Source organism: Penicillium brevicompactum (assembly GCF_028827555.1).
Source record: "Penicillium brevicompactum strain IBT 35665 chromosome Unknown utg000006l_segment0_segment0, whole genome shotgun sequence".
Lineage (NCBI taxonomy): Eukaryota > Fungi > Ascomycota > Eurotiomycetes > Eurotiales > Aspergillaceae > Penicillium > Penicillium brevicompactum.
Genome location: NW_026623209.1, coordinates 1,567,959 through 1,580,759, shown reverse-complemented (window position 1 = coordinate 1,580,759; position 12,801 = coordinate 1,567,959). Strand labels below are relative to the sequence as shown.

Here is a 12,801-nt window from a genome sequence, read left to right as displayed (position 1 = left end):
TAAAGTTTACGTTGTTATTATAAAGCTAATGATCTTCAAGATCTTTATAGCAATCACGGTTTTTTTAAATCTCGAGGTTTATTATTTGGACATTATTATTATATTTTTATATATGGATTTTAAGGAATTAATTGAGATTGAGATTCTGGAGAATGTTTAAAACGACTTTCTTGGTAAAGTTAGTCTTCTTTTTAAAACTATTTATAATCTTAAATAGTCTTCAAGAGAATAATATTTACTATTTTATAATACTCTTCTAATAATGGGTTTTGTTAAAACTAAATCTAATCACTCTCTCTTTATTAAATTTGTTAATAGTATGTCTATTTATATGTTTATTTATATAGATAACTTACTTGCTATATTATAGGATCTAGAATAGGTTAATCTTTTCAAAAAAGAGATTGTTAAGTATTTCGATATTTCTAATAAAGGAATTGTGGAGCGATATATTGGAATTGATATCTTTTATATTAATAAGGATATCTAGTTGTCTTAGTAGGATTATATTGAGAAAATCTTTAAGAGATTTGGAATGGTAGATTATAAGTTTATGGTGATATTAATGAATGATAAGATTCCTTTAATTCTATATAAGAAATAAGTTAACGTATTAGCGGTAAAGCTTTATTAAGAGAAGGTTAGTTGTCTTATCTAGTTGATAGTCTCGACGAGACTAGATATTAATTATATAATTATTAAACTCGCTTGTTTTGCTAGGAATCCTAGCTCGCAGTATAAAAGCATAATTAATTAAGTCTTTTAATATCTAAAGAGATCTAAATCGCTATATATCTTCTATAGATGATCTAGTTCTAGTTTTAGTGACGAGGGGGATCTAATTGACCTCGATGGATCGCTTATTGTATTTATAGACTTGGACTGGGTTGGACCTTATTTGGAAGTGGTACTCTCGACGTCTGGCTTTATATTTATACTTGCTGGGGGGCCTATTTTTTGGACGTCCAAGAAATAGCTATATATAGTTATGTCGTCTATAGAAAGTGAATATATCGCGCAAGCTCTTGCTGTTTAGGAAGCTGTATGGATTATACGACTTCTTATGGAGATGAGATAAGTATAACTTTTCAATAAATCTCTTGTGATTTATATGGACAATATAGAAGCGATTGTATTAAGCGATAACCTATAGTTTTATGCTAGAACTAAGCATATCGCGGTTAAATTTCACAAGATTCGGGAAGAGATATTGGCTAGGAGAGTTAAACTACGCTATATTTTGACTTATGAAATGGTAGTAGATGGTCTGACGAAGCTATTTGTGAAGACCTAGTTCCAGAGATTCGTTATCTAGCTGAATTTGAAGCGTTTTAGTACTCCTTTCGAGAACAGGGGCTGATTGCCTCTTTAGGAAATGCTAAGTCATCGCTTTTTCAGCATCTTTTTACGCATTTTGCGGCACTTTTTGTGCCATTTTTTCGAAGGAGATCGAGTTCGTGGGGGGTGTTGGAGATCATGGGGTTAGGTCATGTGATACGGTGCCCTAGTAGATAGATCTCTGTTTCTCTCTCTCTCTTCTCTTTCTCACGCATCATACAATCTGTCAAAGTGCATTACTGCTCTCTCTAGATCGTATTCCCCATACAAATATTAATTGAAATGTCATAGCTGGAGAAAGCCAGGGGCTTCATACTGAAACTGGGCGAGAACACGCCCCCATTGGCTTGTGCTAATGGACACAAACCGCACTACGTCCATTATGCCCGAGGGCCGGATCATCATTATGCGGGGTAGCCCGGCCACAGCCTTTTGTTAAGCTTATCAGTTGGCTTAGTGGGTTATCTTGGCCAATGATAATCTGGATGGTATGTGACGTCCCTGGGTGGCTTCGTCTACTCCGTAGGTCTGCCCAAGTCTTGCAGTGATGGATATATCCGAACACAAACAACTGGTTCTTGCAACTTACAAGGTTGTTTGATTGAGCATATCTCGTTTACTTTCGCCGCCATACACTATCCACATTTATATTCCCAGAAAAGCGCGAATAATGCATTACGTGAGGATTGAATAGCTCTATACCATCTGGCAACCTGGGATATCACAAGAACTCCCTGGCTGGGTGTTGAAGCCTCTGTAGCTGCCTAGTTCCTTGGGCTCCCTCAGGCTGGGGTAGACAGCAGTCCCAGATCGAGGATTTCTCTCTCCTCCTCTCTCCCCCCAATACTCCACCCAACAAAGAGATGTGCGTGCTTTATTCTTCTGATAGAAAGGACAACCTTGGAAAGCGAGTAAAAATGGGTGAGTCGACGAGCGTGGACATGATCGTATGAACACATTCCGAAGTATCTCAACACGGAAATACCGGTCTTCATCCACCCACGTAAGTTTTATCGTCATACATGCATGCCCAGGTGGTTGCAGAGTATTTATCGGGCTAGCACAGAGACTTCCAGTAAGATTAAACTGAGATTCTCGCAGTGCGAAACTTGGCGCAACCGATGCGCCATCCGCAATTTCCCATATACGGAGTACGGAGTAGCGGAATGCTAGTTGGCAATCTCGGGATATGGTACCATTTGTTGTATGTAAAATGTACGGAGTATTTCATGCTTGTGGGCTTTGGGGGACTGTTCCAAAGGGGCATTTTCTGAAAGAGGCCAAAACAATTTGGTTGGGACATTGGGTACAATTCCAAATCCTACGCTGATCGTCCATAGTGATGCCATTTGGTACGATGGAGCAGAGCTGCGACCGCGCTATGTGGATCATCATAGCCGTCCCGCAATCCACTTCAAAGACGCGTACTTACGTGGAACTCAACCCTTGCAATTCTCAGACAGCGAGTGAGGAACATTTCATTCAAAGGCAGCCATGGTCCTGAGCTCATGGTTCTTTTGAAGAGATACGTTCCGGTTCACTGGCACACGACATGCAGATTCATCAGAATCAGGCATTCGGTGGTTGGCGCCAAGATCTCCAACACAAAACAAACCAAAAAACAACACCACATCCCTAGAGAAGCCAGCTGATCAGTACTAATGAATTGGTGATCTGCATCATGACAAGCCACAGAAGAACGACTGGCCCATCAGCTCGGTTGAGCCCTGAGAGAAGCGTCAACGCAAGGGTCTTTTCCCCTTTTCAGAGACACACTGCTTGAGAGCTAGTTGGGGCACGGACCGAGCGGATCTTGGAAAATGGTGGGATCGCGTTTGGTGAAAATTTCGAAAAACCAATACGGAGTGCATGCTAGCACAAAGAAGTTGTAGCGATTGTGAGGACGGAAATCCTAGCCGGGCCCACCCATGGCGCCAGAGGCGGATTCTGATTGAAAAAGGGGATCATTTCCGAAACCCACACAAACACACCTAACGATTCTAGATCGTCCAATCGTGACTGCAGTTGGGTGCAATGAAGCTCCGTCATCGACCGGGGCCGTTGCTGTGGGGTTCGTCTCGATTCAGCGATGGAGCGCTTTCACTGATTTTGACAGAAGCCAAAGCCTGGAACCGCGCGTGTACTCGTATTTGATGTAGAAACTATCTGGGCGCTTGAGTCAGTTCCTCGGAGATATTATTTCACCGCGCGCCCACGTCGCGCGCAAAATCTGGCGTCTCGCACACATATTGTACCCTGTACCCGCCATGCAAGCATATGTTCTTGTAAAACGGAGCGTGCACGATGGCTGACATGGGCGAATCCTCGTACCCTGACTCTCAAGTTGGCAGTTCAAGACAAGCCTCGGAGGCACCGACGACGAGAAAGCGACGCAACGCTAGAACGGCATGTCTCAACTGCAAGAAGCGTAAATTGAAGGTAAATTCACCATACAGGCGCGTGTTCAAAATTCACATGTTGACAACGGCCACAGTGCTCGGCCGACATTCCGTGTCAGTCTTGTTTGAGGAATGGCACCTCATGTTTGATGAACGAAGATACCGACCAGCGCCGCAAGCATGCATTGAAACGCAAATTGTCAGGACTGGAGCAAAAAGGACAGCTTCTGGATGATTTAATACGCACTCTTCAAACCACAGATGAGGAATGCGCTGCTCAGGTTTTGACTCTGGTTCGGGCTCACGCCTCGCTGGAGCAGATCCGAGCGTACTTGGATGATGTGGGAAGATCTTGTGATGATTTTGAGTCAACGCCGGAATTAAAGAGTGCTATTGAGGATTTTCAAAATCTTGATGAAATCCCGAGGTCGGCTTCGCGTCCTCGGTTGGATGACCAGAAACAGTCTGAAAAGGTCATATTCGACGTGCCCTCGACACCGTGGACAAAGGTGACCAATGATGACCAGTTTGTTTCTCGTCTGATATCCCTTTGGTTCACTTGGGCGCATCCATATCTTAATTGGATTGACAGAGATCTTTTCATTCGAGATATGCTGTCCGGGGATACCGATGCCAAATTCTGCTCGCCATTTCTGGTGAATGTGATTTTAGCAGATGCCTGCGTGAGTGGAAATCGACCTGTCAATTTTTGAGCTTCGGTCGGCTCATGCATGACCACAGGCATATTTTGATTACCTCGAAGTATATGAGGATTTCGATGAGGAGTGGCCCCGAGCGCTTGACTTTTATGAGGAAGCAAAACGCCTCCTAGCCCAACAGGAGGGCAAGATCAGTATTGTGAATGTCCAAGGGCTTTGCGGACTTTATGTGGTGTGAGTCTGCATCAGCTTTAGCATCTGGAACTGCTCGCTGACGTCTCATTGCAGCTCTTGTATGATTGGGAAGGACAGGGCTGGGTGGGCATATTATGGCCAGTTAGCATACGCCACCCAAGAACTCTCTCGCAGACACAGACTGCCGCCAGATGGCGCAGATGAGGAAACGATACGTGGAATCAGTGCAATCGATAACGCCCTGTGGGGGATATTCAACTTTGCGTCGTAAGTATGGCCAGTTTCATCATCGAATTTTTCTGTCGACGACAAGAGTATCAGGCTGACATGAGACCATCGTTGGGATCATTTAGGGTGACCGCGCTGGCATATCAAAAGGGAGCATTGATTTCTGCCCCTCGACACAGGCATAGAACGCCCGAACATGACGTTCACCAGGACACCTGGCACCCATATCCAATGGGATCAGACGTTGTCAAGTCACACCGTGAATGTTTGTTCACTGCCTTGTGTGACATGGGTCAAATCATCCATGAGCTCAGTTTGAGCTTGTTCAAGGACAACAGTCAAACACTGGATATCGAATTTTCACGAGTTGCGGAAGAGCTGCATGGTCGCTTACGAGCCTGGTATGAAGACTTACCAGACTGCCTTGCAACTTCCGATGCCACCCCACATGTTTTGAGTCTCCAGTACGTATTTTCATCCCTGTGGTACTTGTGAAGACCCCGCTGACATCGTGTTTCTCGGTAGTATGAATTATCACACCACCATCCAGACGATATTTGGATATTTGAAAGGTGTGTCGACGAGTGCGGATGTTATTGAGAGCGAGCTAGCCCAGCTAGACACCGTCCGGCAACAAGCAAGGGAAATTTGCCTTATCTCAGCACGAAAATGCGCTGGAATAGTTGATCAACAGCGGGGATCATGGGGTTTGGACTACATGCCACCCACCAATATTCATTGGTTCACAGTCAGCATGTATACCCTGTTGGAAGATTTGTCCGATGATGCAAACCGCCGCGCATTTATCAGTCTGACGATAGCCGCCAAAGCAGCCTCACACCGCTGGGTACTAGCGAAGGGTATGCTGCGGCTGGTGCAGCTCACTTCGATACAGACAGGTGTGTCTCTACCACCAGAAACCGACGCTCTGTTTTCAGACTTCGAGGCCAGAGTCTGGACGTCGCAGGACCGCAGAGCCCTGAGTAGTCAGTATCCCCACTTTACACACTCGATGAAACGCGGTGAGGTCGGCGAAGTTGAGCTTGATGCATTCTTGGAGAAATTTGATGATTTGCATATCGCAAGAACGAGCGAGTCGAGTGTAAAGTTGGAGGAGCACGGGGGCAGGGGCTTGGAGGAGGTGCCGGAAGAGGCGTCGGAGAAGGAGGATGAAACGGAGTGGAGTTGAAGTGGAAAGGCGATGCTGATTAGAACTTTGGAAAGATAGCGAGCTATGTAAGCGCTCATGGCAACTTTGAAGAGCCACAGTCCCCGGCTATGGGGAGATGTGAATGTGCAATCTTTTCATAGTGGGACTCCGATACGAAAGCCATACGCATGATCTCCGGCCTCCGGAGATGTTTTCCCCCATCCACTCTTTCACTCAAAGAAACTCCCTGGTTGCAATCGACTAAAAGACACTCAAGCAATAGACACGCCATGTGCATGCGAAGGTAGGACAATGCCAAGCTAACGGGATGTCTGCACACTGCCTTGACTACTTATGATTCGACCAGGGTCTCAGTCTTCCTAGCATTGTCTATTGTCTAATACCGCGCGATGTGCTGCTGAATTGCTATCGGGGGCACAGCCAAAAAAAAACCAAAAAGTTCGCATGTGGTAGCCAAAATCACACCTCGGACAAACAAGCAAAGACCGTACCGACGATTGAGGCAGACAGAAGTTACGGACAACATGTGGAGTATGCTGTTGCTATAGCTTAGTCTGGGGATTGTTCTTTGACAGAATCTACTCAGATCCGGCCATCGGGATGTCACTTCTTCCTTGTCCCGAGTGGTGGCAATTCAAGTGGCGGGTTGGGGCAACGTTCTTTGGCAGAAGAGCAAACAATTAATCGCTGGTCGTTTCATAGGACTCCTTGTCGGCCTTCCGTTTCAACATCCGTCGATACGCAAACAATGCAATGACACCAACAACAACAACAAGAAACACGATGCAGAATACAAGCACCACTCCTCGATTCCTATCCGCCCAGTTTCCTCGTTTGACGACCGAGTAAACAGAAGGCGGCGCTCCGTTGACACGAGACTCGATTCCAATGGCAGGCATATCGTGTTTTGTGGGCAGACTTGGGTTTCTGGCCAGAGTATTAGCCTTGAGCTAGACCCGTGACGCAAATTTTGACCCTTCCAATGGAAGTACTCTGTCAATGTGTCAACAGATGGCGTGGCTCACATAATACTGGCAGCTTCTCACGGGCCAAGTTTCCTGGTCTCCAATCGTGATTCAGCTAAATCAAGAGGGCAGACCCGGTCAGCATACTGTGTTTGGGGCAGGCAGGCTTGAACGCTTGCAAGGGCTAGCATCGCAAAGACCGATACACGGTGATCAGGCTTGTTCTCCACCGCGGAGGAATGAACTTACTCTGATGAAGACTGCAAGCTGCCTGGTCAAGACAGGCTGATACCAGGGTGGAATGAGCTTGATCGGTGTGAAGCAGAAGTCGCGTCTACTTTACCGGTGCATACGGCGATGTGGTAAGTGGGAGAGGGAGCCCGGCTTCTGACGGACTGGAAGATTGCGAATGGATGATGACCAACGGGTTCCTTTTATTGTACCTGTTTCATCATTTGAGTAGCTCCAGCGTTATTTGATTGGTTTTGGTGGTTGGCGGACCACGGACCAAGCTCATGGTGACAACAAACGAAGTCCTTTGAAGCATAAAGGTCCGCAGAGCTCCGACCTAAGCACCTAACATTCAGGACAACCTTGAAACACAGCAACGCCAACCGACATATACCAACAGTCATCACTCTGATAAGGCGAACCCTCAGGAGGGGCCAAATTTTGAAATGTTTTGTTTCATTATAGAACGACGCTGAGATCATAACAAGTTGGATACCCGTTCCGGTGCTAGTACCCTCCAGCGTGACCCAACCTTGAACCCATGTCCCATTCATTTCCAGATTGACCTTATTGGACTCAACTACTCATTTTGTTTGAGCCAGTATATCTAGAGATGGGGAGCTTGACCCATCCTGCCCATATGATGAGCCTTTCATGCACCAAGTACATCATGACGATGTGATGCATTGACGTCAATCCAACGCAAGGGCGGCAACGTTCAACCACCAACTACCCGATTACCACACTTGACCAGTGTCCCAATCTGACAGAGAACCAAAACCTGAATGTCTCAGTGAGCACTTTGCTACAACAAACCTCCAATGGCTAGAACTTTTACTTGAATTCAGAGGCGACCCCAGGAAGCAGTTCCTGCTCCTGCAAAGCCTAGTTCATGGGCGGTTGTACTTATTTCGAATATATCGTGCCCGCCACTTCCTGGTTACACATTTCGAGCACCCACAAACAAATTTCATTCCACGTCTGTCAAAATGGCGATTGATCACCATGCCAAGGCCCCTTTATGGGACTGACTCCTCCGTATCCCGTAACTACGGAGTACTGCTTAATGTTGTTTGACAGCACATGTGACAAGTGACTCAGGGAAATTTGGATCAAATACGAACGGAACCCCTGTCGCTTAGAATGTGCACTGAGTCTTGGCGATTTGTTGATTTCTTCACCTATAGCCAGTCCCAAGGATGAAGCCGACTCAACGCACAGACAGCCAAAGGCCACACAAACGCATTATTTTGTCGCTTAATGGCTAAATGTACTCTGTGCTTACCTATTCTTTGGACTTTGAGCTTTTTGTGTCAAAATGGTGCTGGTACATTGCTCTGCTTTCACCCGCCCATCACCTCGTATTCGGCCGGCAGAGCGCCAATCACCAATCAGCACAGGCCCAATTCTGACTAGCAGAGATCTCAGGTTGCAATCCAAACGAGAGGGAAAAAATCCAAAACAATATCGGAACCACTGAGTTTTATTCCTTACTCGAAGCCTCGATAACCACCACTCAGATTTGGTTGTGGCTGAATCTGGGGCCGTTGAATAACGTTTCTATGGCAGAGAATGTGTCTGAGGCTTGGCTTCTATATGCTTGATCTGGACAACCCAACTCTAAACTGCGACAATCCATCCAGGATCCACAAGGTCCATTTTAACACGACCCCGTTCCCAATTCAAACGATCAAATTAGCCTGCCGCTAAATTACTTTGTCGGTGTTGGTCGGTGTATTCCCCCACCAAGTATAGATCGGCCGCTACACTAATCTCAGGGTCCACATACCAGGGCTCCGACTGGAACCAAGCATAAGCTAGAGCATTTCTCAACGCAGGCGAGGCTCAGCTGAATACGAGGTTTATTTCCCCCGAAAATTGTGGAGGGACCAACGTACCTGCGTGCAGTTTATCACGCCCATCCCCTCTCCACCTTGTAAGCGAGCCTCCGGATTTCATTTCCTAACTACATTTTATCCTCCATTGCGGAGTCCTCCAAGTTACAACGTATGCCCATCATGCTTACTCGATATATCGCTTTCGTCTTCCTGCTTCCTCTGGCTAATAGCTGGACCTTCCGCTACACCAACGAAACAAACGAGACGGAAATCATTCGCGGCAATGAGGAAAAAAACTGCACAATCGCCAATATCTCCGAGGAAAAGCTGTTTACATGGGATCCTGAAGGCAGCAAACAATGTGTTTCAATCTATCGTGACACAGCCTGTGATAGCATGGGTGGCTACTCATGTACGGCGTGGCGCAAAAATGCCAGTAGGACTTTCATGGCGTTCGACATAATGCCCGAGAATCTGATTCTCTCAAAAGATCAGACCTCAACGATCGCTTCAACTTCGACAGCACCTTCGACATCTGCATCCACATCGACAACTTCGACATCTTCAGTTTCGGTCTCTTCGAATACACCGACAAGTTCACCATCCAATGCAGCCGCTGCTGGCACTACAAACAGCGGCTCTTCAGCTGGTTTGTCTGGTGGAGCAATTGCCGGTATTGTGATTGGTGTTGTTGCTGCTGTCGCGATCCTAATCGGCCTAGTCGTCTTTTTCTTAAAGAGACAAACGAAACAAGACAAGACTGGCCCAGTCGTTCAACCCGGTGGATACGGGCCCCACGAAGCGGACGGTACTGGTTCATCAATGAGTGGCACAACAGCAAAAGAGCCGCTTACATCGCTTGGCTTCCGTCCTGTTCCCGGTTCCCGGTTTGTGGAACTCAAAGGCGACGAAGGTAGTACGGAATTGGGCAGCAGCCCAATAAGTGAGCTCGACGGAGCTTCTGCAGGAGTGCAGCCCCGTCCTTTCTAGCCCCTAAAGGGCTTGGCAGCGACGCAATATGATAGGCACGCATATTATTCTTGCTTCCGTCTGGATGCATGGTTCTTGTGCACTCCTGCCAGTCCACGTTGGAATGAATCATTGATCGATTCGTCTGTGTGGCTCACTGGATTCAATCGGCAGATCTTCGGGTCGCGGTACGGAGTAAGGAGTAGATGAGAAGCCGATTTTTTACCTTCTGTTGATCCTTTGGATTTGATACACATCGCAAACTTGTGCCAGCTTATGAGTGCACCTAGTCACTTTCATGATTATCCATGGATGTTTATCCACTATAACCTTGGAATGAACACCGATTTTAATTACACTGTGACAGGGAAGCAGTAGGTAGATGACGGCAATCTTGGAATGCATGTATATTAGGAGACGATGAAAAGAACCTTGGAGGGAGAGAGGGAGAGAGGGAGAAGCTCCCGAGGTCTCTAGACATACGACCTCGGGGCTAGTTATCGGCCCACCGGCCTAGAATATCAGGCAGCAACGGACCACGGATTTCAACAAATTGAAGATTATTGTATTTCCACTATAGTAAGACTATGTATGCAGGTAAATATTTGATGAGAAATTAGCTCCACATGCTGCCTATCATTCCGATTTCACTGATCGGGCTGTGGTGGCCTCTTGGCCTTTCTCCAGAGCTACCCGCTCATCTGACTGGGCGAGAGACCCAGCCTCACCAGATTCGTTATTTTTCTCGGCGTATTCCTCATCTGGCTTCCAGAAGTCTCGCTTTCCATGAGCAGCCCGGTTGACCCAAGGAGGGAGGAAGCCGCCCTTCAATTTCCAGGACCAGGGGTCAGACTCGTCCTTGTTCGGAGGAACAATGCGACCCCCACTGACCTTTTCAAGAATCCAGGCAATTCCGTTTAATGTGATATAACTCATAATGCCAGCAATCAAACCGTAGGCAATACTGTAAGTGAAAGGCATGATTGCGATGGTGAGGAAAGCGGGAATTGCATCACCGTAGTAACGCCAGTTGATCTCTGCGGCAGCCTTCGCCATGAGTGCACCCACGATCACAAGTGTACAACCTGTCGCCCACGGTGGGATAGAAGCGAAAATAGGTGCGAAGAAGACACTGACAAAAAAGCAGAGACCTGTGGTGCATGATGTGAGGCCAGTCTTGCCTCCTTCGGAGATACCAGCACCGGACTCGACGAATGCTGTGACGGGGGGACTGCCAAAGAGGGAACCAATTGAGATGGATATGGCGTCAACCATGTAAGCCATGGCACTGCCTTCGAAATCCTGTGTCTCCTCGTCGATTGCACCAGCAAAGCGGGCCATCGAGTACATTGTTCCAGTGGTATCCAAGATATCGACGTACTGCATGTTCGTTAACTTCAAGTGTTTCTGACAAAGAGATCTTTCGGACTTACCAAGAAAGTGATGAAAGCCAAGCCAAACTCCGCACCCTTGCCCGAAATGTTCCAATCTTGGGCAAGAAGAGTGTGCTTGATGGGGTGGAAAGTGACAACTTGCTTGAAGAAATCAAACTTGCTCGTGCCCAGCTCCGTATACGGGAAGTATGTCACGGGTGTTGCACGAGGCCAAGAAATGATCGACACCAGCAAGATTCCGATGATCACAGCTCCCTTGATGCGGTACATCATGAGTAGGGCTGTCAAGATACCACCGCAGAAGATACCAATCCACATTGTGGCACTGCGCATTTTCTCACTGCTCATACACAGACCCGTCTCAGGGTCCATCATACTCTCGGCACATCCTGCCAGTTCGATGGGGGTATCAGTAGCACCCTGAACCAACCCAATACCAGCACTATATGTGAGACCAATCAAGGCAAGGTAGAGACCAATTCCGCAACCAGTAGCCAGCTTGATAGACCGTGGCAGAGCACGTGCGAGCCACTGTCGCATACCAAGGAGCGTCAAGCCTAGGAATACCCAGCCTTCAACGAACACCGCTGTGAGGGCAGTGGAGTATGAAACCAAGCCTGACCCACGGACTCCAACCACGGTATATGCGAAATATGCGTTTAATCCCATGCCAGGTGCGAGAGCAATGGGCAAATTCGAGAAAAGACCCATACAGAACGTGCTGAGCGCTGCGATGGCGGCGGTGGCGGTGACTATATCGCGATTGATTTCTTGCGTGCACAGCGCATATTCGGCATTTGTCGCACAGAAATCGCCCATATCCTCCTCCGGGCAGACGCAAGTTCCTCCAGTCAGAGATGTGATGTTGCTGTTGACCGAAATGATGTAGGCCCTAGTAGTAGATGACAGTTAGTTTCACTTCATTGGCCATGATCTCGTAGAATGACTAACATTGCGGCGAAAGTAGCTATACCGGCGCGCAGCTCCGTAAAAAAGTAGCTACCCTTTCTCTCCTTGGGCTAGTAGAAAATGGTGGTTAGTCTCATTGTATGATGTATCAACCACGAGCTCGGAGTATGACTTACATGACCACACCCCTCCAGACGAAACCATTTCCCCACAGGGCTGCGAGCAACCCGCAGGTTGGTATCGTCGATCCAGGTCTTAATGCCCATTTCGATCAAGAGTATGGATGTATACAGCAAGGACGCGTCCCACCGCAGTATTTATTCACGCTGCAGCAAGAAAGGAAGAAATCGAAGCTTCGAAAAAACGGAAAAGAACATGGCAAGCCCCAGCCAACCACATTCCGCTGATAAGCAGCCACCACACGCGCTCGAAGAAAAATTTGCCTTCCATTCGCAGCTATCTCCTCTTTGCGCCTTGGCACCTTGGCGGAGTCGGTTTCGCCCGT

General features: G+C 47.3%; 5 protein-coding genes across 5 annotated transcripts; 3 read left to right on the top strand and 2 right to left on the bottom strand.

Moving 5' to 3' along the window:
- Window positions 1-851: 851 nt before the first annotated feature.
- Window positions 852-1,294, top strand: N7506_008788 (uncharacterized protein; the record flags this gene model as incomplete). The annotated part of the gene is given in 3 exon segments (XM_056958081.1): window positions 852-865; window positions 876-1,004; window positions 1,165-1,294. 3 exon segments carry the CDS (start codon window positions 852-854, stop codon window positions 1,292-1,294), a joined length of 273 nt encoding a protein of 90 aa, XP_056807471.1.
- A 2,348-nt stretch (window positions 1,295-3,642) lies between these two features.
- N7506_008787 (uncharacterized protein) lies at window positions 3,643-6,008 on the top strand (the record flags this gene model as incomplete). The annotated part of the gene is made up of 6 exons (XM_056958080.1): window positions 3,643-3,777; window positions 3,833-4,420; window positions 4,479-4,630; window positions 4,685-4,858; window positions 4,945-5,283; window positions 5,345-6,008. The coding sequence occupies 6 exons, from the start codon at window positions 3,643-3,645 to the stop codon at window positions 6,006-6,008; spliced, it is 2,052 nt and encodes a 683-aa protein (XP_056807470.1).
- Window positions 6,009-6,670: 662 nt separating this feature from the next.
- Window positions 6,671-6,889, bottom strand: N7506_008786 (uncharacterized protein; the record flags this gene model as incomplete). The annotated part of the gene is made up of 1 exon (XM_056958079.1): window positions 6,671-6,889. One exon carries the CDS (start codon window positions 6,887-6,889, stop codon window positions 6,671-6,673), a length of 219 nt encoding a protein of 72 aa, XP_056807469.1.
- A 2,315-nt stretch (window positions 6,890-9,204) lies between these two features.
- On the top strand, window positions 9,205-10,014 carry N7506_008785 (EGFR-like transmembrane domain-containing protein; the record flags this gene model as incomplete). Its single annotated transcript, XM_056958078.1, has 1 exon — window positions 9,205-10,014. The coding sequence occupies one exon, from the start codon at window positions 9,205-9,207 to the stop codon at window positions 10,012-10,014; it is 810 nt and encodes a 269-aa protein (XP_056807468.1).
- Window positions 10,015-10,629: 615 nt separating this feature from the next.
- On the bottom strand, window positions 10,630-12,562 carry N7506_008784 (NCS2 family permease; the record flags this gene model as incomplete). Its single annotated transcript, XM_056958077.1, has 4 exons — window positions 10,630-11,373; window positions 11,427-12,279; window positions 12,339-12,406; window positions 12,473-12,562. The coding sequence occupies 4 exons, from the start codon at window positions 12,560-12,562 to the stop codon at window positions 10,630-10,632; spliced, it is 1,755 nt and encodes a 584-aa protein (XP_056807467.1).
- Between the last annotated feature and the right edge of the window lie 239 nt (window positions 12,563-12,801).